Below are 21,148 nucleotides of genomic sequence, written 5' to 3' on the forward strand. Positions count from 1 at the left end.
CTCATCTTAAGGCTGAGTTCACACGAACGTTTGTGACCCGTGCCTGTGCTGCGGGCCGCAATGCACGATCGCCGGCCGTAGGTCAGCCGCATCAGATCGCGGACCCATTCACTTTAATGGGTCCGCGCTCCGCCCGTTCCGCAAAAAGATAGGACATGTTCTATCTTTTTGCGGAACGGGAGTACGGGACGCAACCCCACGGAAGCACTACGTAGTGCTTCCGAGGGGTCCCGTTCCGTGCGGCCGTTCCGCAATTCCGGATTTGCGGACCCTTTGAAATGAATGGGTCCACATCCGTGATGCGGAATGCACACGGAACTGTGGCCGTGTATTGCGGCCCGCAATTTGCGGGCCGCAATACGGCCACGGATCACACACGTTCGTGTGAACTAGGCCTAAAATTAATTTCCAAAGAATGTCCTATCTGTCTTTAGTAAAAAACGGACGCAACACGGATCCCATCTTTAATTTTCAAGGACCCATATAGTTCTATGGGCGTGCTTGGTCCGCATCACGGATCAAAATAGTGCATGACTCCGTGATTTTTTTACTGACCCACGGTCAGTAAAAAAATACTGACATGTGAACAGACATATTTAGGGCTCGTTCACACGAACGTGTGAAGCCCGTGCCCGTGCTGTGGACCGCAAATTGCGGTCCACAATGCACGGGCACCATCCGTGGGTTAGGCGCATGGGAAACGCAAACCCATTCACTCGAATGGGTCCGCGATCCTTCTGTTCCGCAAAAAAGATAGAGCAAGTTCTATCTTTTTGCGGTGCGGAAGCATGGAACGGAACCCCGGAAAGCACTCCGTAGTGCTTTCGTAGTGTTCCGTTCTTCCATTCCCCATCTCCCATTGAAATGAATTCTCATTACGCGATTTTTACATTGCCGATTTTTTGCATTCAATAAAATAATCTCGAATTCTCAAAATTCGCGAATATATGACGAATATTCTACAAACTATTCGTGAAATATCGCGAATTCGAATATAGCCCCTGCCGCTCATCACTAATGTGGACGAGGCCTAAGTGATATGATCCATTATTTCAATAAGGTCTGGCAGCAGAAGGGTTAAAGTGGCCAATACTAAGGCCGTCGCTGCAGGAACTTGCTGTGGTGCTGACTATGTGCAGTTTGTGCCAGAACTACAATCCCCATCATGCTTTGCTGCAGAAAGCCACTATATCACTTCCTCCACACTTTACGCCAGGAAGTCCTTTGCAGGAAGGAATCCAGAGGATGATCTCAGCTGAATTCAGAGTAGGTATGTGTTGTCCTGCCCCTGCATGCTGCCTGGAAGGTCTGAGGTTCTCCTAGGAGCTGGAGCTCAATGATAATGTGACACTGCAGACTAGCGGCCATTAATAGGACCCTATTGTTTACAGTCCTGCTGCATGTGAGGAAATCCCCTCTGAATGCTGCTCTCGGAGGGGCCGTCCGGATAGTGAGACCCCCTGTTGTTTCTAGTAGAGGGGAAGGAAGGGTTTATATGGTTAACTGCAAGCAGACGATGTAAGGGGGTATTCACACGATCCAGAAAATACAGATGACATCCATATGGCATCCATTTTATTTATTGTTTTGCAGACCCATTGACTTCAGTCAGTCCACGGACTGCATTTTGTGGACATGCTCTACAGACCGCACACGGATCATCCACGTGCCTTCTGCCTCCGTTCCACAGAAGGTGGCCGCTAACTGCACACCATGGACCTATTGAAGTCAATGGGTCCGCCAAAAAATGCGGATGCGACACAGACCGTATCTGTATTTTGCGGAGTGCCAAATGCATACGGTCGTGTGCATGAGGCCTAACTTGTTATATGTGAATATGTATAAGCCTTGCCCACACGTATGGGGTGTAGCTAAGGACTTCTGAGCCCCTTACCCAGAACACCACCAGCTCCATGTGATATACTGTGTCTTATAATTCAGACCCCAAAATTAATCTACACCCCAGGTCAGGTGCCAAAATTAATCCGGATGCCTGGCTTGTGTCGAGACCCCTGGGGAGACTTATCAAAACTGGTATAAAGGAAAACTGGCCTAGTTGCCCGTAGCAACCAATCAGATGCCACCTTTCATATTTCAGAGCTTCTTTGGAAAAAGGATGAATCTGATTGGTTGCTATGGGCAACTAAGCCAGTTTTACTTTATACCAGTTTTGGTAAGTCTCCCCCTGTGTGCAGCAGCACCCATGGGTGAACAGGATACTGGCAGTCAACAATTCAATATATACTACCCAGAGCCGGACTCCCCTGAGTCCATGGGCCTTGTAGAAGCCACTATGGTTGCCACAGTGTTTGGTCTCATTCACATTTCCATGTCCATTTGAATCTGTGACAAAATCAGTCCGTGTCTGGTCCGTGTGCCATCCATATTACACGGACAATGCTCAGCTGAAAGCATCCCATATCAGTGAAAAAACGGACCAAACACGGATGTCATCAGGATGACCCATAGACGTCAATGGACCAAAGTAGTGCATATTTCTGTAATTTTTCGAGTGGCCCACGGTCACAAAAAAATAAAAATACTGATGCGTGTGGACAAGGCCTTAGGCCTCCTGCACACGACCGTATGGCTTTCAGTGTTTTGTGGTCTGTTTTTCACGGATTCGTTGTTTAGTTTTTTTTCTTTCCGTTGTGTTCCCGTTCCGTTTTTCCGTATGGCATTTACAGTATACAATAATTACATAGAAAAAATTGGGCTGGGCATAAATTTTTAATAGATGGTTCCACAAAAAAGGAACAGATACGGAAGACATACGGATGCATTTCCGTATGTGTTCCGTTTTATTTTTTGCAGATCCATTGACTTGAATAGAGCCATGAACGTGATTTACGGGCAATAATAGGACATGTTCTATCTTTCAACGGAACGGAAATACGGAAACGGAATGCATACGGACTACATTCGGTTTTTTTGCGGAACCATTGAAATGAGTGGTTCTGTATACGGAGTGCAAAAAACTGCCAGTAAACAGAAAAAAAAAAACGGTCGTGTGCAGGAGGCCTTAGGGGTATGCCTGTTATATACTGTATACCAGTGATCGCACACTCTGGGAAGCCTCTTCAGTAGCTATGACCACATATTCCTACGTCAGCTCTGGCAGCTTGTCACCATCTGAAAGATGTCTTAAAAAACTGCACCCACTTAGCTTCCTTCTTCCACCTCCCATTTGAGGCAGCACTAAAAAGCGCCCCCAGTTGCCGCTGAGCAGAATATGTTAGGTTCTATTCACACTTACATCGTGGTTTCTGCTCATAACACCGCTATGAAATCGATCCCAAGGAATCCTGATGGATCTAGTGTGTGATGGCAAATGTTAAACTGTGGAATGATGTCCTAGAAATGTCACTGACATTGCATTTTATGTCTTTTCAGTTCTAGTAATATGACTGAATTCTTCGCCACCGATTATCTTACAACCTCTCCTAAAAGATCCTACCAGATTGAAGCCTAAATCTTATGACCAGGATTTTGGAGGACCAAAAAAGCTAAAGGAATCACATGTGTTCTAAGCATTTCACAAAACAGGACTATAAAGTGTGTGGAACCCAAATTTTGATGGAGAAGAATCTTTCCCATGACATGGTACAGTTAATGTCGACCATGGCTCCCTCACATGAACCTTATGAGAAGCCTCCAAAAAGCTTTATAGATATTGGAATAAATACTGAATTGATAGGTGTGGGTCAAGGAAAATTTACCTGCAGTACATGTATGTCCATACAGATCGAAGACCATCGTAAAGAAATGGTAGATATAGCCATACAGTGCACATTGGAAATTGAGACTACGCTGGAGAGGGTATTACTTTGGTGCCCATAAAGGTTGAAAGTAATGATGATGAAACATGCCTGGTTCTATGCATGTGTTGTCCAACCAGAGTCATTCTTTTGCTTCTGAAAAGATCCTCCCTAAGGACAATTTGCATCTGGTAAACCCAAAATGTTATCTGAATTGTAATACGATAACCCCATTGGCCTTTAATTGTGTGCCTACTGTTGACGACAAGGTTCCCCGAGTTAACTTGAAGGAGGTATATTGTCTTGTTTCCAACGGAATCTTCCAGGGACTCGCTACTGAAGATAAAGAAACCTCACAGTCTGAAGGTCTTTTGGATACTATGACCTTGTTGTCAACAGAGTCACCACCACCTGATTCGGAAAAATCCTCTACAACGACACACAACCATGTACATTCACCTTCCGAGCAGATAAATGTATGTGTTTCAGAGGAAACATTCTTAGAGGACCCTACAACTTATATTCAACACAACAGTGATTGGGACATTAGCACAATGGGGACTATAAAATCTGAGCCTGGTGATAATCGAAAGGTGCTGAGTCCTGTAGATGTTATTCAATTTCCACATAAAACTCTAGGCTCTACCAGGTTCTCCACCCAACACAATCAGTGGGATGTATTAGAAAATACCATCTTCAGAACTATGCATCCAATATCTGCTGAACCCATGGAAATTAAACCAGAAAGCGAGCAGGAACCAGCAAGGAATTGTGTAAGCAATTGCAATCTTACTTCTTCAAGAGTTCTTCAGGACAATGTTAATTCCAGAATATTCTATTGGCAACTGATAATTTTGATAGTCTGGCATCTGTTTACTGCATGGTAGTGCAAGATATGATCTAGAATATCTCAAAGTCGGAAGCAGAATACTGAATGTAGACAACCAATGATGAGATTCCTTTCTACCTTTACGTGTAAATCACATGCTACATGTATTTGCTTTTCTGTAGCTATCTGATCATACACACTTTGAGATTTACTAAAGGGGTTGTACCTTCGTCCTCTTTTAGAGAAAGGGTTGGCCAGATCAGCTGATCACTGTAGATCCAGCAGCTGAAACCCCTGGCGATCAGTTGATACCATTAGGTGAAACAGTATGTGGCCACAGCTGGAGAAGTGTGGTATTGTATCCTGTCCTTAATAAAGGGGTTTTCCGGGAATTTAATATTGATGACCCATCCTCCGCTGATCAGCTGGTTGAAGGGAAGGCCACGCTCCATGCAAGTGCAGCCTTCCTTTGTTTATTTGCTCGCTGTCGACAGCGCAGTGGTAGGCAGTGTATCTACAAGGCGTCCCATTGCACAGAGTGCAGCCTTCCCTTCAACCAGCTGATCGGTGGGGGGGTCCGACACCGATCTGATATTGGGTAGGTCATCACTATTAAAATCCCGGGAAACCCCTTTAAAAAAAATTGAGGACCAGTTGGGTCCTCCAGAGCAAGAGCTGCCTTCTGCTACCTCAGCCTAATGGGGAGCAAAGTTTTTTTTTTTTTTCTAATTGGACAGCCCATTAATTCTAATTAATAGATTGGAGTCATAGTTAAAAAAATAAAATCAAATCATGTCCTTGGCATTATGTGTTATTTTTTTTTAATCTTTTTATTATAGGATTCTTTAACGTTTAGTGATGTTGCTGTGCATTTTTCCAAGGAGGAGTGGATATCTCTGGGAGATCGTGAAAAGTGTCTTTATCGAGAAGTCACTATGGACAATTACCGAATGCTCCAGTCATTAGGTAAAAGAATATTAAATAGTAATCCCACCCAACATCAAGGATTTGAAAGCTTTTTCTGTCGTCTCTCTTTAGTCAGTTTTAGTCATATAGGAGGGAGGCAGTGAGCGAGGAGCTTCTTCACTCTTCTGTACTGCGCTCTGCATCTCTTCCCTAGTAAAGACAACTTCAGAGGCAGCATTGTAGTAAAAAGAAGTACAAAATCAACAAAGTATGTTGCAAAAATAATTAGAATCATATGCCCCACACATTTATTGTAAGAATAAAAATGATATGACACTTATTACACTAAGATTTTATATTCTACTTTCTCTAATGTTTTAATTGTTATGATCATCCATATTATGGGAGATTTATTATTGCTGCGGAATCATACCGACCTGGGGGTGTTTTCACAACGCTTTTTTTTTTAGTAGCTAAGTGGTTAGTGCTCTTGCCTTGAAACCCTGTATTTGAATACAGCCCTCAGTAGTAATAAACCATCTCCTAACTGCTACCAGTAGTGATTAAGCCCCATATTGTACCATCTATAGTAATAAGGCCTCCCTACAGTGCCTCCACTAGTTAGAAGGCCTCCCTACAGTGCCTCCACTAGTTAGAAGGCCTCCCTACAGTGCCTCCACTAGTTAGAAGGCCTCCATACAGTGCCACCACTAGTTAGAAGGCCTCCATACAGTGCCTCCACTAGTTAGAAGGCCTCCATACAGTGCCTCCACTAGTTAGAAGGCCTCCATACAGTGCCTCCACTAGTTAGAAGGCCTCCATACAGTGCCTCCACTAGTTAGAAGGCCTCCATACAGTGCCTCCACTAGTTAGAAGGCCTCCATACAGTGCCTCCACTAGTTAGAAAGGCCTCCATACAGTGCCTCCACTAGTTAGAAGGCCTCCATACAGTGCCTCCACTAGTTAGAAGGCCTCCATACAGTGCCTCCACTAGTTAGAAGGCCTCCATACAGTGCCTCCACTAGTAGAAGGCCTCCATACAGTGCCTCCACTAGTTAGAAGGCCTCCCTACAGTGCCTCCTATAGTACTTCCTAAAACTTCTCCAGTAGGTATAATGCAGCCCACTGGTTCCTATAGTGGTTATCATACCCTCTTTAGTGGCTCCAGTAGTAATAGTGCTCCAATAATACTGTATGTTACACCAAAGTGTAAAATAAAAAAAATCTGCTCTCCTCACTCCCATCCTGTGCTGCTGTCTTTGATGCCAGCTACAGCCTGAGTTGCCTGCGCCCTGGTGCAGATAGTTGCGATGACACCATAATTTCTTCTGAGCAATTGATATGTCCCTATATGTGCCTATGGCCTATGATATTGAATGACAGGGAGACATTGGCACCTGCGCCCCCTGTAGGATTTAACTAGATTGCCCTCTTGAGAATGACAATACAGTTGAATGTGTGGCGGGCCCTAAATTTGGGGCCCCTGGCAAAACATCCAGGATCCACATTCCTGATGTTTTGTCCCTAGTAACGCCCCTGCCAGTGCTAACCACTGAGCCACTCTGCTGCCCATCCAGTCATTTCTGAAATTGGCTTTAGACATAGAAGAGAACGTTGATGTGTGGTGAAAGTGTGAAGCGTGAGAAGATGGATTGTGCGGAGCGTTGTTAAACATGATTCAAAACAAAGAGTAATCCTCTGATGGTTGCAGGTTTTGGGGGAAAACCAGAGATCGTGCAGAGGATTATAAATGGAGAAGATGACCTATGGGAATACAACTGCCCACGATTTGACTCAGGTGAGGAATAATCGACAAATCTTATGCCATAAATATTTTCTTTGGGACCGCCAACCTATTGGGAAAAATGGGGTCCTTGACCCTCTTTGATGAAGCCAAAAAGAAAGCAAAAACAAAACAAAAAACCTTTCCCAAAAGTTGAGGGCACACTCTCAAGAGGTACCTCAGAGTTTGGGAAATGTTTTATTTATTTTTTATTTTTTTTACAGTAAAAATGAATTTATGACGTTATTACCTGAAGTCTCGCGAGATTTCGCGAAGCAATAACTTGTGTTCATCGGGGCAATACATTCTAATACTGTACGGAGCGCTCGCTCCGTGCAGTATTCAAACAAAGTTTTTTTGCAAATCGACTTCGGATGTTTTCATCCGAAGTCGATTCGCTCATCCCTAGTGATGACGTATCGCAGGACCTGTGATGTAAGTCACTACATTGGGAACGTCGGGTCCTTTGTGCATGGTTTGAGGAGTAGTGCGTGCAAGTGGATGAGATGACTATTATTATTATTATTTTTATTTTAACCCCCTGAAAGGCCAATTTTACTAGTGTACTTGTTTTATTATGGCCCCATTGATTTCACCGGGGTCCATCTGACCTAAAAATGGTCTAAAATAGGACATTTGCTGCAGAAAAACAGTCTGCAACAAAAAACTGACACTGACCCTTGTATTTCTGCTGCACATTTGCGGTTTTACATGTTGTGTTATGTCTCATGTTTATGCATTATCCTATGGCTGTTAATTGCATGTTTGCGGTTTAAACCCCTTAGTGACCAGCCTGTTTGGGCCTTAATAAACAATCGTGTTTTTTTTTTTTTTTTTTTTTCTTTAGGTGATTTTTTTTGATCACTTCTAAAATACATTGCACTACTTATGCAGTGTAATGTACAGTACTTTACTGTCAGTGCTATGCTGGTGACACGTTGGAAGCAGGCCTGGGGCCTTCACATCGGCACCCTGCCATCTCATTCATGGGTGCCATTAGTAGACAGAGGGAGTCCACTCCTTCTGTAAACCGCTTACATTCCACAGGCAATAGCTATTGCCCATGGAATCTATAGGTTTAAAACACTTCTACCTATCTGGGCTGTTAGAGCAGGAGCGGGGTGCTCTTTGGAGGACCAAGTCTCCGCTCTCCGCTGCATGGGAGACCCATGCAGCACCTAGATTGGGCCACCGTAAAAAGGCAGCGGCCCAGCCTGTTTCTTAGTTACTGCCATAAAAAGGCGTATAGGTGGCCGCTAAGGGGTTAAGGTTGTCCCTGCAGTCTGCCTGTAGTCGGGCTCTAAAAGTAATCAGCACTCCCATCTCCCTATGGAGGCATCCATTTTACATGTATGTCTTGTACAAGTGCACATGTTCTGCTGAACCCTGGCAAAAAAAAATCTGTTCATCTACTATTTTGTACATAAATACAAGGATTCAGCCTGAATAAACTTCCCTGGATTCTTCATACACGCGTCATCAGTTGAGTTGACCAGTAGCTCTGCTCTATATAGACAAGCGGTTACACCGGAGCATAGAGGGGTTTCCACCGCTGGAGGGTGTCCTTTTCCCGATCGTTGAGGAGTCTGCTCAGCATCCAGCAGTGATTCAAGTGAAGAAGCTCTTCCAAGAGCTAGTGTGATAGCTGTTATTTGTTACCCCCAATAAGAGACAAGACTGTAGATTTAAGGGTGAAGAAGAATTCACTTTATTGATGGCCACAGCTCGGCCTTTTTATGCAGGAGCACAAACTACAGCAACCAATCAATATACAGTAAAAGATAATGCACTCACAAAACAGGGGCTTGGTCACATGGCTTACAAGTAGACACTGTGTCTTTACCCAGACAATGGACCGGAGTGTTATCTTGTGTATTGTAATTAATTAGGTCAGTCTTGTGGTTAGAGCAGACTGAATGTCTGGAAGTGTGTCTACACCTATGTCCCTGATACACATAGATGTCTGCGTCCATTGTTAAGAGTAGGTATCCAAAGCCCTGGCTAAAAACCATCTTTAAAACATGGGGAATCTGTTACAGGGCTCCCTCTTTGTGGAACACTCCAGCAGACCCGGTTGATCCTTTTCGTGTCAACTGGAGGCTCCCTGGACCAAGGGGTTGTGGTCCGTGACTACCGTGAATTCACGCCCATACAAGTAGGGGGTGAGTTTCTTCAGCGCCCACACTAAAGCCAAACACTCCTTTTCAACTGCCGTATAGCTCACTTCCCGGGGGCAATAGTTTGCGGTTGATATAGGCGACCGGGTGCTCTCCTCCATCCTCTCCACTTGGCTTAGAACTGCCCCCAGTCCGAACATGGAAGCATCGGGTGTGGACGGTAAAAACGTTTGTTAGGGGACTGGGGCAGCCAACACAGGAGCCTGCATAAGAGCATCTTTCAAGGCTTGAAAGCAGTTTAACAGGTGGGAGACCACAGGACCTCTCAGTGAAGGTTCTTTTCTTGAGGTCAGTCAGGGGCTTAGCTAGGGTGCTGTAGTCTATGTACAAACATTCTGTAATACCCTGCTGTCGCAGGAAGGCCAGGACCTGGGTCTTGGTCCGGGGTGTGGGCCAGTTAGCGACAGCTTCTATCTTGGCGGACTCTGGCCGCTGCCCACACCTGACCCAGTGGCCAAAATACTGGACCTTCACCATGCCTATATGACATTTGTCTGGTTTCAGAGTCAGGCCAGCTGCCTGAATCTGATCTAGCACTGCCCCCACGTGCCTCTCCCATGAGTCGCATATAGATCGCAAATGTCATCCAGTTGCACAAGTGGAAGCCATCAAGTAGTCAATCACCAAGCGTTGGAACGTGGCTGGGGCGTTATTTCATCCCGAATGGCATGACACTAAATTGGTACAAGCCAAACGGGGGGGTGGTGACAAAATCCGACTTGGGGATATCCTCCTTGGCCAGGGGAATCTGCCAATACCCCCTTACAGAGGTCAATGGTGGACAGATATTGTCCCCATGGCAATGCGATCCAATATCTCATACACTCGGGGCATGGGGTAGGCATCTGTCACGGTTTTGTCATTTAGTCGCCGATAGTCCACCCAGAACTGGGTAGCCTCCTCCTTCTTTGGTACCAGGACTACTGGGGATGCCCAGGGACTATCGGACGGCTCAATAACTCTTAGGCCTCTTTCACACGGGCGTTGCTGAATAATGCGCGGGTGCGTTGCGGGAAACACCCGCGCATTTTTCCGCGCGAGTGCAATACATTGTAATGCGTTTTGCACTCGCGTGAGTAAAATCGTGCGTGTTTGGTACCCAAACCCCGAACTTTCTTCACAGAAGTTCGGGCTTGGGATCGGTGTTCTGTGGATTGTATTATTTTCCCTTATAACATGGTTATAAGGGAAAATAATAGCATTCTGAATACAGAATGAAAAGTAAAATAGCACTGGAGGTGTTAAAAAAAATAAAAAAATAATTTAACTCACCTTAATCCACTTGATAGCGCAGCCGGCATCTGCTTCTGTATTCTTTTCTTTAGGGACCTGGCTAAAGGACCTTCGATGACGTCATCTCCGGTCATCACATGGTACGTCACATGATCTTTTAACCATGGTGAATCACCATGGTAAAAGATCATGTGACGTACCATGTGATGACCGGAGTGACGTCATCCCAGGTCCTTAAACTTTAGTTAATGCTCTCCACAGGTCCTATACAGTAAAAGAGTCAGACGGAGATGCCGGGCATCGCGAGCAAGTGGATTAAGGGTGAGTTAAATGATTTTTTTTTTTTTTTTAACCCCTCCAGCCCTGTTTTACTTAGCATTCTGTATTCAGAATGCTATTATTTTCCCTTATAACCATGTTATAAGGGAAAATAATAAGGTTCGGGTCTCCATCCCCGATCGTCTCTAGCAACCGTGCGTGAAAATCGCCACCGCATCCGCACTTGCTTGCGGATGCTTGCGATTTTCACGCAACACCCATTCATTTCTATGGGGCCTGCGTTACGTGAAAAACGCACAAAGAGGAGCATGCTGCGATTTTCACGCAACGCAAAAGTGATGCGTGAAAAATCACCGCTCGTGTGCACAGCCCATAGAAATGAATGGGTCGGTATTCAGTGCGGTGGCAATGCGTTTCACCCTCCCGCAATCGCATCCGCGCGGAATACTCGCTCGTGTGAAAGGGGCCTTAGCCTCAACATACCTCATGCTGGCTCGGACGGCGTCAGGTATCCTTTATGGGGGTTTGCCTAATCGGCGCCTGGCCTGGGGTTTCTACCCTATGAGTATCTAGTGTTGTAAACCCTGGTTCTTGGGGAGAACTGTGTGGCTATTAATAAGTTTATCTGCTCCCTCGGTGGCAGTCAGTCGGTCCCCTAGCTTGATCTGACCTAAGGGTATTGGTCTGGGGCTTGTCTACTCAAGAGGTCAGGAATATGGTAAGCAGTCTGATCGTCAGTGGCTACCATACCCTCTGCCGCTCCTGGGCCGCCTGGAGGTTTTCCTTAACCATCCGTGCCAGTGTTCCATGCGGTCCCAGAGCTGCACCACATATGACACAACGGGGGCTCCCTCTTGTTCGGTGGTTCCCTCCCAGTGCTCCCTGATGAGTTCAAGGAGTCCTCGCACCCTTCGCCCTTACAGTAGCTCAAAGGAGAGAACCCTGTGGATTTCCTGCGGCACCTCTGTACGCAAACAGGAGGTGAGGCGAGAAACCGTTCTCAGTCACGGTATTCGTCTGTGACGTTTTCAACATTTATTTGAGGTACCGTTGAAGTGCACACAAAGGCCGTCTTATGGGGGTTGTACGGGGAGGTAAGTAGGGACTTAAATTTGGCAGACTTCACAAATTGGTGAGTCAGTTCAGCGGTGAACTGGCTCCCTTGGTCGGAGAGGATCTCCCTAGGGAAACCCACCCTAGCGAATATCCCGACCAAGGCATTGGCAACGGTGTCTGCCTAAATATTGGATAAGGCAACGGCTTCGGGATAGCGGGTGGCATAGTCCACCACGGTAAGGAAAAATCGTTTACCGGATGGACTAGGCCGTTTGAGGGGCCCTATCAGGTCGACTGCTATCCGGCTGAAGGGCTCTTCTATGATGGGCATAGATGGCAGCTTCGCCTTGGGGTGATTCTTCCCCCCCCCCCCCCTCCCTTTTACTAACCAGCTGGCAAACATCGCAGGTCCGGCAATAATGTCGCACATCTGTGGAGAAGTGCTGGGTTACTCGGTGAGAGGTGCGAGTCATTCCCAAATGTCCTGCTAAGGCACGTCTGTGAAGGGGCGGCCCCAGGGTGATGGATGTCAGAATCACCGGTATAGCTTTGTCTTGTTACCCATACATATATTATCCCCTTCTGAACCTGGCAGACCTGTCTCCACCCTAAGGTGATACTTCTGGAGGGTGGGGTCAGCCCTAGTCTCCCTACCAAATTCTTCTGGTGTTAGGCTAGGGTTCGTCAGGGCTAAGGTCATAGTCAAGGAGTCCGTATATCTTACCTAGGTCTCCCCGACCGGTGGGGTTGTTCTCTGCGGTTGCGGGTTTGAGCACGGGTGGTGACTGGTATGAGCGGCTGCGGTATGAGCATAGGCTGAGGTGAGGGGCTTAAGGTTGTTGACCAGCATTACTTCAGCTGGGAGGTTTTCCATATCCCACTTGTACAGTACCAGATCCAGCTCCCCAGTTTAGATGAACCCGGGCAGGTGGGGAGAACGATAAATAGCTCCTCCGGCGACTTGGACGGCGTTAGTCTTCCGGGTGCGATCATTGTTGTAGACAAGTATCACTGTATGAGAGTCAGGGTGGCCCCAGAGTATTCCTCGGCTTTAGCTTCCACACAGTAGGCAGCTGGTGTAGGTTGGGGACGGTTGGAGGGTCGTCCCCAGTTTAACCTGGGTGGTTCCAGGGGGCAGTTGCCCCTGATGTGTCCCAGCTGTTGGCATCCATGGCACCGTACTCAGGACTGGTTCTGCTGGAACCTGGGGGGTCCAGAGTAGCGGGCTGCATCTGGAGGGACCGGAGTACGGAACTCTGCCCTAGCAGTTAGTTTTGTAATGGTCGGCTCAGGACGAGGACGTACAGTGGTTGCTTCTTGTCGTCGGGAATCCGTATACTTATCTGCCAGGTGCGCTGCATCCTGTAGGGTGAGTGGCCGTCAATCCTGAACCCATTCCTTCAGGCCCGGTTGTAATGCTCCTATGAAATGTTCGAGCAGGGACAGCTGCAAAACTCCTTCTCCTGTGGTGGCTTGGCATCCCTGTACCCAATGGGATGCGGCCCTGTGTAGCGTACAGGCCCACTCTGAGTAGGAATCTCCTCCTTTTCATTTGGACTCCATAAACCGTCGCCGTATGCTTGGGGGGGGTTACAGCATACTGGAACAGTAGCGCTTCCTTTACCGTTGCATAATTTGTAACATCCTCGGTTGGGATGGCACGAAAACCTTCACTGGCCTTTCCTGACAGTTTTGCCCGACAAAAATTGTAACCCATTCCTCGGGTGCCACCTGATGTAGCGCATATTGCCTTTCAAAGTTGGCCAAATATCTATCTATCTCCATTCTGTCTCTTAGGATGCTTTAAATGCTGCAAATGGGACCTTTTTCGCTCGCTGGGGGTCACAATCGTAGTACCGTCGGCCTCTCTGGTCTTTGTGCGGTCATTACCTATAGGTGATACGCTCCATTGACTCCTTTATTGCTGCGTTGAGAAGCTGGGTTACCATTTCCACAGGTGGATTCGGCCCATAGAGTGTCAGCCTTCTTGTACGGTTCTCTGGATCTCGTCCTCTTCTCCGTTCGGTGGGGTTGGAGTTGGCAATGGTGTTGTTTTGGTCCAATTCAACAATTCAGCTATCAGTTCCTGTCGTGGTCGGTTACTAGCCGAACGCCCACAGCTCTCCAGCAAATCCTTCAACGTTAGCCGTTTCAGTTTCTCATACTGATTCTCCACGGATGTAGTACCTCCTCTGGAAAATAGGACTAATCCCACTGGCATGCCACCAATGTTAGTGGTTACCCCAGAGCGTAGAGGGGTTTTCCACCGCTGGAGGGTGTCCTTTTCCTGATCATTGAGTCAGCTCAGCATCCAGTAGTGATCCAAGTGAAGAAGCTCTTCCAAGCGCTAGTGTGATAGCTGTATATTTGTTACCCCCAATAAGAGACAAGACTGTAGATGGAGGGTGAAGAAGAACTCACTTTATTGATGGCCACAGCTCGGCCTTTTTATGCAGGAACACAAACTACAGCAACCAATCAATATACAGTAAAAGATAACGCACATCACAAAACAGGGGCTTGGTCACATAGCTTACAAGTAGACACTGTGTCTTTACCCCAGACAGTGGACCAGAGTGTTATCTTATGTATTGTAATTAATTAGGTCAGTCTTGTGGTTAGAGCAGACTGAATGTCTGGAAGTGTGTCTACACCTATGTCCCTGATGCACATGGATGTCTGCGTCCATTGTTAAGAGTAGGTATCCAAGGCCCTGGCTAAAAAACATCTTTAAAACAGGTGGGTCTGTTTACACATTGGCCATATTGTCTCTTGAACCTCAACACTCGCTGCCTAGTTATTGGGTCAGAACATGTCCCTTCAAATCTGTGTGCCAAAAAATCTGTGACATATGAACTATGTTCATGGATTTCCATTGAGGAGCATTGGGATGTGGGAAACAGGCGATTTACACACATTTCGTTGTATAATATGCGCCAAATTCCATGTGAAAAATCTGCAATATGAACATATCCTTAAACTAACTTGAGGAATTTTAGATTGCCAAACTCAATGTTTAGGCAATTGAATTTACTGCACTTAGTTTATTATAGTTTTGTCTTGAACTTCTTTGTACATTGCGGAGATCACTTACTCAAATGTTAACTAATAAGATTGGAATGCCAAAAGTGTAACCTAAGGCTCCTGAACCCAAATGCAAAATCTGCAGCCTTCTCTCCTAATATATGCAGTGTATAATACTTCTTTTGTAGCACAGAGGCCATTTGGTTCCTCTGGCATCAGGTCCTAGGGTTATAAACATTTTTCTGTTGAGCACAATATGGGAGGACCAACTAGACTCATTCCAAAAGGAAGAAGAATCCAGTAAGGAATTGTAATAGTTAATTACTCATTAAACTGCTCAACCTCCTGAGATATTTCGTTTTTGCGTTTTCATTTTTCCTTCCTGGAGCCACGACTTTTTTTTTATTTTTCTGTTCACATAGCCGTATGAGGGCTTTTCTCTTGCAGGACAAATGTTCTTCTAGCGGCACCATTTAATATTACATTACAATGTGGTGGAAAGCTGGAGAAAATTCCAAGTGTGGCAGTTCTGCCACAGTTTTACTGATTTTGTCTCTTCAGCGTTCAACTATTCAGTAAAAACTGATCTGTTACCTTCATTCTCTAGGTCAGTACAATTACAATGTATTTGAATAGATTTATGTTTTAATATTGAAAAATAAAAACTTGGGAATTTTTTTCCTTTAATTTCCATTTCTAAACCCCATTATTAGCATGTGTAACTTTTTGATCACATTTTTTTTTTTTTTTTTTTTTTTGGGGTAAGTGAAATGACGAGGCCATTTTTATTTAATATATAGATTTTTTTTTTTCGTTACGCTATTTGCTGTATTACGATAGGCATTTGCAGACATTAGCCCCAGGCCTCTGCTGTTTGAAACAGCAGAGATCCAGCAGCTATGGTGCTTGCAAGCAGGTGCCATATTTAATAATCCCTCCTTCCGCCATACAAGTACGTTGCCAGGACTCTAGGGATTAAGAGTTCTTTGTGTTACACCCAACTGGGTGTTGGACCCTCACCGATCTGATATGGATTACCTATCCAGAGGATAGATCATTAATATCTATAACCCAGAATCCTTTTAACTTAATTTCTTTTTGGCTATTGATGGAATACAATTCAAGTAAAATTACTATAATTTTTTTACTCAAATTGACTTCATAAAAATGTCTTTACAGATTTGTCAACTGGGATTCCTATGGATCCAAACAATGTGCAGAACTTCAGCCAGCGATCATATTTGACCCATGATGATGATCTTTGCCCATACACCTGAAGAACAGTCCCAATCGGAGAGAAAACAATGGATGGTTGTGGCCCCAAGACACCTGGATTATGCTCTATATTTCATGAACCAATAGGTTTAGGTTGTCCATCTGATGTCAATAGGGATTCTGCAAAGGTTGAATTGAAAAAGAATAGACAGCACAAGAAATCCACGCAATCACGTAAGGATTTAGGTCAAATTGGGTGTTAGAGATTATTCATGTACAAAGTGTGGAAGTCAATTTCTCCAACGTTCTCAACTAAAGTCCCACCAGAAAAAGCACTCAAATGAGAAGTTATATAAATGTGAAGAGTGCAACATGTGTTTTTCAGAGATGAGTATTTTAGTGAAGCACCAAAGGACTCACTCAAGCATGAAGCCATCTCCGTGTCTGAAACTTGAGAAAAACTTTACAGAGTCTTCTCATCTTGAGGTCCAGCAGAAGACACGCATTAGTAAGGAACAGTGTACTGAGTGTGGCCACCACCTAGGTGATGGTAAGAAGCTACATCCAGGACGGAAAGACTGTATAACATGTAAACAACGTTTAGCGGATAGACCTAGTGTCCACCGCCGAAAAACACCCAAGAAAAGTGAAAAGGCTTACCGGTTGTACACAGTGTGATAAATGCTTCACTCGGAAATCCAACCTTCATGTCCATTATAGAATCCACACAGGGGAAAAACCATACATGTGTTTCTGAATGTGGAAAAACCTTTCATCGATAGGTCAAACCTTGTAAGTCATTCGAGAATCACACCGGAGAGAGACCATATTCCTGCAATGAGTGTGGCAAGAGCTTCAGCTACAACTCGGCATTCGTGATACATAAGAGGGTGCACATCGGAGATAAACCGTTTTGTTTGTAGCGAGTGTGGGGAAAGCTTCTTCTCTAAGACCCGCTTGACCGTGCACATCAAATCTCACACAGGCGATAGGCCCATTTGGTTGTGACATTTGTGGTAAAAAGTTTTTCCTGCAGTTCGACGCTGATAAAACACCAAATTATACACACAGGTGAAAGGCCTTATGACTGCAAGGAATGTGGAAAAACCTTCATTCGGGGGTCTCATCTTGCCATACACCAAAGAACACACACAGGGAAAAAACCGTACGAGTGTCCAGAATGTGGAAAAGGCTTCACAGACAAGTCCAACTTACAAGCCACCAGCGAACTCACAAAACAGAGAGAGATTTTGCCTGTAATGAATGTGGGCAGAAATTCACACACAGTTCTACACGGAGGAAACACCAACTTATCCATACTGGTGAAAAAGCCTATGGTTGCTCTGAGTGTGGGAAGATGTTTTTCCCCTCGTAGCTCAAACCTTGCCATTCATCTCCGAATGCACACTGGCGAGAAGCCGTATGCCTGCACTATGTGTGAAAAAACATTTTTACCATAGCTCGCATCTCATAAAACATAAAAAAATTCATACAAAAAATGAAAATCCACATGGCGACAACGTAAGGTTAAAAATGCAGAGTGATCAGTCAAGGGAACACTCCAGAAAACCGGATTGGAAGAACAACCACAGAGAGCGAATACCAAGTCTCACCTCAGAGCCCCTGGCTGTCTCCATTTGCCCCATAGACTTTGAATGGAGAAGCGGCATGCATACTCAACATGCAAAACTTCTACTCAGTGCAGTCTCAAAGGGGCTTGCTACTTGAAAAAAAAGGCATACATTGCCTATTGCCATAAGGTCAAGCTACTTTGTCTTCTCAACTTCTATCGGAAATGGCGTTTTATGTGATGGGCAGGTTTATTGGGACCAGGCTTCTTAATCTTTTACCAGTGCAGTTCAGAGCTGGTAGTAGCTAGAAACCATGGTCATATCTGGGTTACTGACCTGAAAATAAGGACCTTCTAAAATTCAGTTCTGTAATCCTTGGTAAACTCTTAAAGTAGTTATCCTATGCAATGGATAGGACATTTCAAAATAAGTATTAGTGTTTGTGTATATAGTATAAAAATATAGGTCATTTTTTATGTACATTACATTTTCCTCCTGGTAGCGCCCCTTACTGTTTACCCTTGCTGGCTCACCGTCTACATTCAGAGGTGGACGAACATGCTCAGTAGCTTATCTACTCCCTTACTCTTTTCAGTACCGGTGAGCTCCTAATGAAGCAGTCCAGACACCTTTCCTTGATCCCTCCCTACTTTCTAAAAATATACAGCTAGTTCTCTGTAGATAGTGGAGAAAGAAATTGGTGTCACTGAAGGGGTTTTTGCACGCGCGGGTGACATCACGGTGTGGGAATAATGCACAGGTGTGATGTAAACATGAGTGTTGGTAAGATTCTGTTGTCACAGCTAATGCCCATGGGACCGTGTGGTCACCACACATGGATAATAATCAGCATGCTGATGCAACAATGCACACAGTGATGTCACAGTGCAAAGACGATGCACACAGGGATGTTACAGTACAGGGATAATGCACACTGATGTCACAGTGCAGAGATAATGCATACATTACAGGGTTAATTTATACAGTGATGTCACCATACAGGAGTAATCCACACAGTGATGTGACCAGTAAAGGAGTAATGAACAATTACGACCCTACCTGGGAAAGATTTCATAAATCATCAACAACTAAAGCCTACAGTGATATCACAGTACAGGGATAAACACAGTGGTGTCACAGTACGGGGATAATAAACACAGTGATGTCACAGTACGGGGATAATAAACACAGTGATGTCACAGTACGGGGATAATAAACACAGTGATGTCACAGTACGGGGATAATAAACACAGTGATGTCACAGTACGGGGATAATAAACACAGTGATGTCACAGTACGGGGATAATAAACACAGTGATGTCACAGTACGGGGATAATAAACACAGTGATGTCACAGTACGGGGATAATAAACTTGGTGAAAGCTACTGGAAAAATAAACAGTGATGTCACAGTATGAAGTAGTATGCGTAATGTTACAGATCAAGTCCCTTAAAGGGAAATAATGAGTTTTTAGCAATTTCTCACAGCTTGTCTCTCTAAATAGAAGATTCATACTTGCCTGCTCCCAGCTGCTCTGGTCCTCCAACTCCGCTGCTGTGTCCATGTTCCAGTCCCCACAGTGTTGACGTCCGGCACAGTATTGGCCATGGTGACATACTGCTCTGCAGCCAATGACTAGCTTCAATGGTGACATACTCTATATGGCTACATCACCGCTAAAGCCAGTCACTAGCTGCAATGGAGCATGTGACCATGCTAATGCTGCATTGGATGTCAACACTGTAAGGACTGGAACACTGACACAGCGGAGGAAACATGGAGGACGGGAGCAGCTAAGTATGAGTCTTTTGTTTAGAGAGGCAGGCTGCGGTGCTTGCTAAAAACTCATTATTCCTGGAGAACCTCTTTAAAGGGTACCACTCATGTAGAACATGCCAGCTCATCAGGAATGCCAACTGTACAGAAATTTCTGGACAGTCCAAAAAAATAGGTGACTTTTTCCCTGTATCCGTGAAAACAATAGATTTTTATTCATTTTTTTAGACTGGAGGTTTTGACTAGACTATTTTGGTAATAATTATAATTGTTCTACAGCTCACAGTAAATTCTTGTAATGAGTTCTTATCAGTATATTGAGCTATAGACATATATATTACATATAATCTTTGTCATTATGGTTTTTCCAATCTGTCAGTGAAAAATGTTGCCTGTACGTGATTTTAGGATAAGTTGTCCAGAAAAATAAAAATTCTGGTTGGCAACCCTGCAGCTGATCTGCGGTCAGCCTATTATAGAGCAGGTGGAGTTGAGCAGATAGTTTGTGTAATAAGTAGAATTGTATTTTATTAATTTAAATGCCTGCTCCTTATGTGCTTAGGAGTCCAGTGGGTGGTCCTATCAGTGATTGACAGCTTTCTTTGTATAAGTGTTTTATACAGAGATGATGGTCAATACTGATGAGATCACCAGCAGGACTCCTAAACCGTGAGCAAGAACAATACTGAATCTTTTTCTGTAAACTGTATATCAATCTGCTTCTATTAATGACATCACAGGCTTCTTATACCTACCTACGTGCAGGAAGCAGTACTCCTGTCATTTGGGAACTTAATGGGGCTGAGCTGCTCCTAGGCCACGTGACTGATGGTCTTGAAGTCACTGTCCTAGTGTAAGTAGCAAGAAGGCCATAGCACTCACAGGAGCGCCGGGGTGTTTTCTAACAGCTGATCGGCAGGAGTCCTGGGTGTCAGACCCCCACTGATCAGATGCTGATGACCCATCCAGAGGGTAGGTCCATCAGTTTCAAAGAGTCGGATAACCCCTTTTAAGGGGGGGGAATTTATCAAGCCAATTCTGGCTCAAATAAATTCTCAAGGGTAGGGTTGTGCGACTTTTTGGGCTCACTTGCTCACCAATTTTAAAGCCTGTTGAATTTTTACTACACTTACTAAGTTTTCAAAAGTGGGTTGGAAAGTAACTGTGGTAAGATTATCCAGCTGATTTAAAGGGCTTCTGTCACCCCACTAAACTCTTTTTTTTATTTGTGTACTTATAATCCCTATCCTGCGCTATATCTAAACATTGTGTTATTAATCAGTTTTCGGTCAGTAAGATATGACGTCACCGAAAGAGAAGACGTCATCGGCGCAGGGCGCACTGAGGAGTGCTGAGGAGGCGAGCCTCCTTCTCTCAGAGCGCCTGCGCCGAATCAACAAAGGCGCGCTATTTTTGAAATGCTGACGAGGGCCAGTCGGAGGAGGAGATCGCGGCTGGCCCTGTCAATCAACAGGACGAGGGGGCGTTTTTTTGCGGCAGCTACAGCAGAAGACGTCCTACTTGCTGTAGACAGGTAATT

The 21,148-nt window shown here is 45.0% G+C and overlaps 1 protein-coding gene across 3 annotated transcripts; it reads left to right on the top strand.

The window, feature by feature from the left end:
• The first annotated feature begins 1,215 nt into the window (after positions 1-1,215).
• LOC120986321 lies at positions 1,216-21,148 on the top strand. Of its 3 annotated transcripts, XR_005775669.1 has the most exons (6): positions 1,220-1,270; positions 3,394-4,531; positions 5,427-5,553; positions 7,205-7,291; positions 16,225-18,078; positions 21,139-21,148. XR_005775669.1 is itself a non-coding variant. In XM_040414838.1 (5 exons), the coding sequence occupies exons 2-5, from the start codon at positions 3,866-3,868 to the stop codon at positions 16,320-16,322; spliced, it is 978 nt and encodes a 325-aa protein (XP_040270772.1). In that variant the 5' UTR covers positions 1,216-1,266; positions 3,394-3,865; the 3' UTR covers positions 16,323-18,874. The 3 variants fall into 3 exon arrangements, 2 of the variants coding, with proteins under 2 accessions (XP_040270772.1, XP_040270771.1); XM_040414838.1 differs by lacking the exon at positions 21,139-21,148 and having other exon boundaries at positions 1,216-1,266; positions 16,225-18,874; XM_040414837.1 differs by lacking the exon at positions 21,139-21,148 and having other exon boundaries at positions 16,225-18,874.

This window comes from Bufo bufo, chromosome 1 (assembly GCF_905171765.1).
Source record: "Bufo bufo chromosome 1, aBufBuf1.1, whole genome shotgun sequence".
NCBI lineage: Eukaryota > Metazoa > Chordata > Amphibia > Anura > Bufonidae > Bufo > Bufo bufo.

What these genes read in the sequence shown, in the direction of transcription:
- LOC120986321 (XM_040414838.1), top strand. Translation starts at nt 3,866, where the DNA reads ATGCCTGGTTCTATGCATGTGTTGTCCAACCAGAGTCATTCTTTTGCT. An exon ending in AGGAACCAGCAAGGAATTGT is followed by an intron (nt 4,532 to 5,426) that starts GTAAGCAATTGC and finishes TTTTTATTATAG; the next exon opens with GATTCTTTAACGTTTAGTGA. An exon ending in CTGCCCACGATTTGACTCAG is followed by an intron (nt 7,292 to 16,224) that starts GTGAGGAATAAT and finishes ATGTCTTTACAG; the next exon opens with ATTTGTCAACTGGGATTCCT.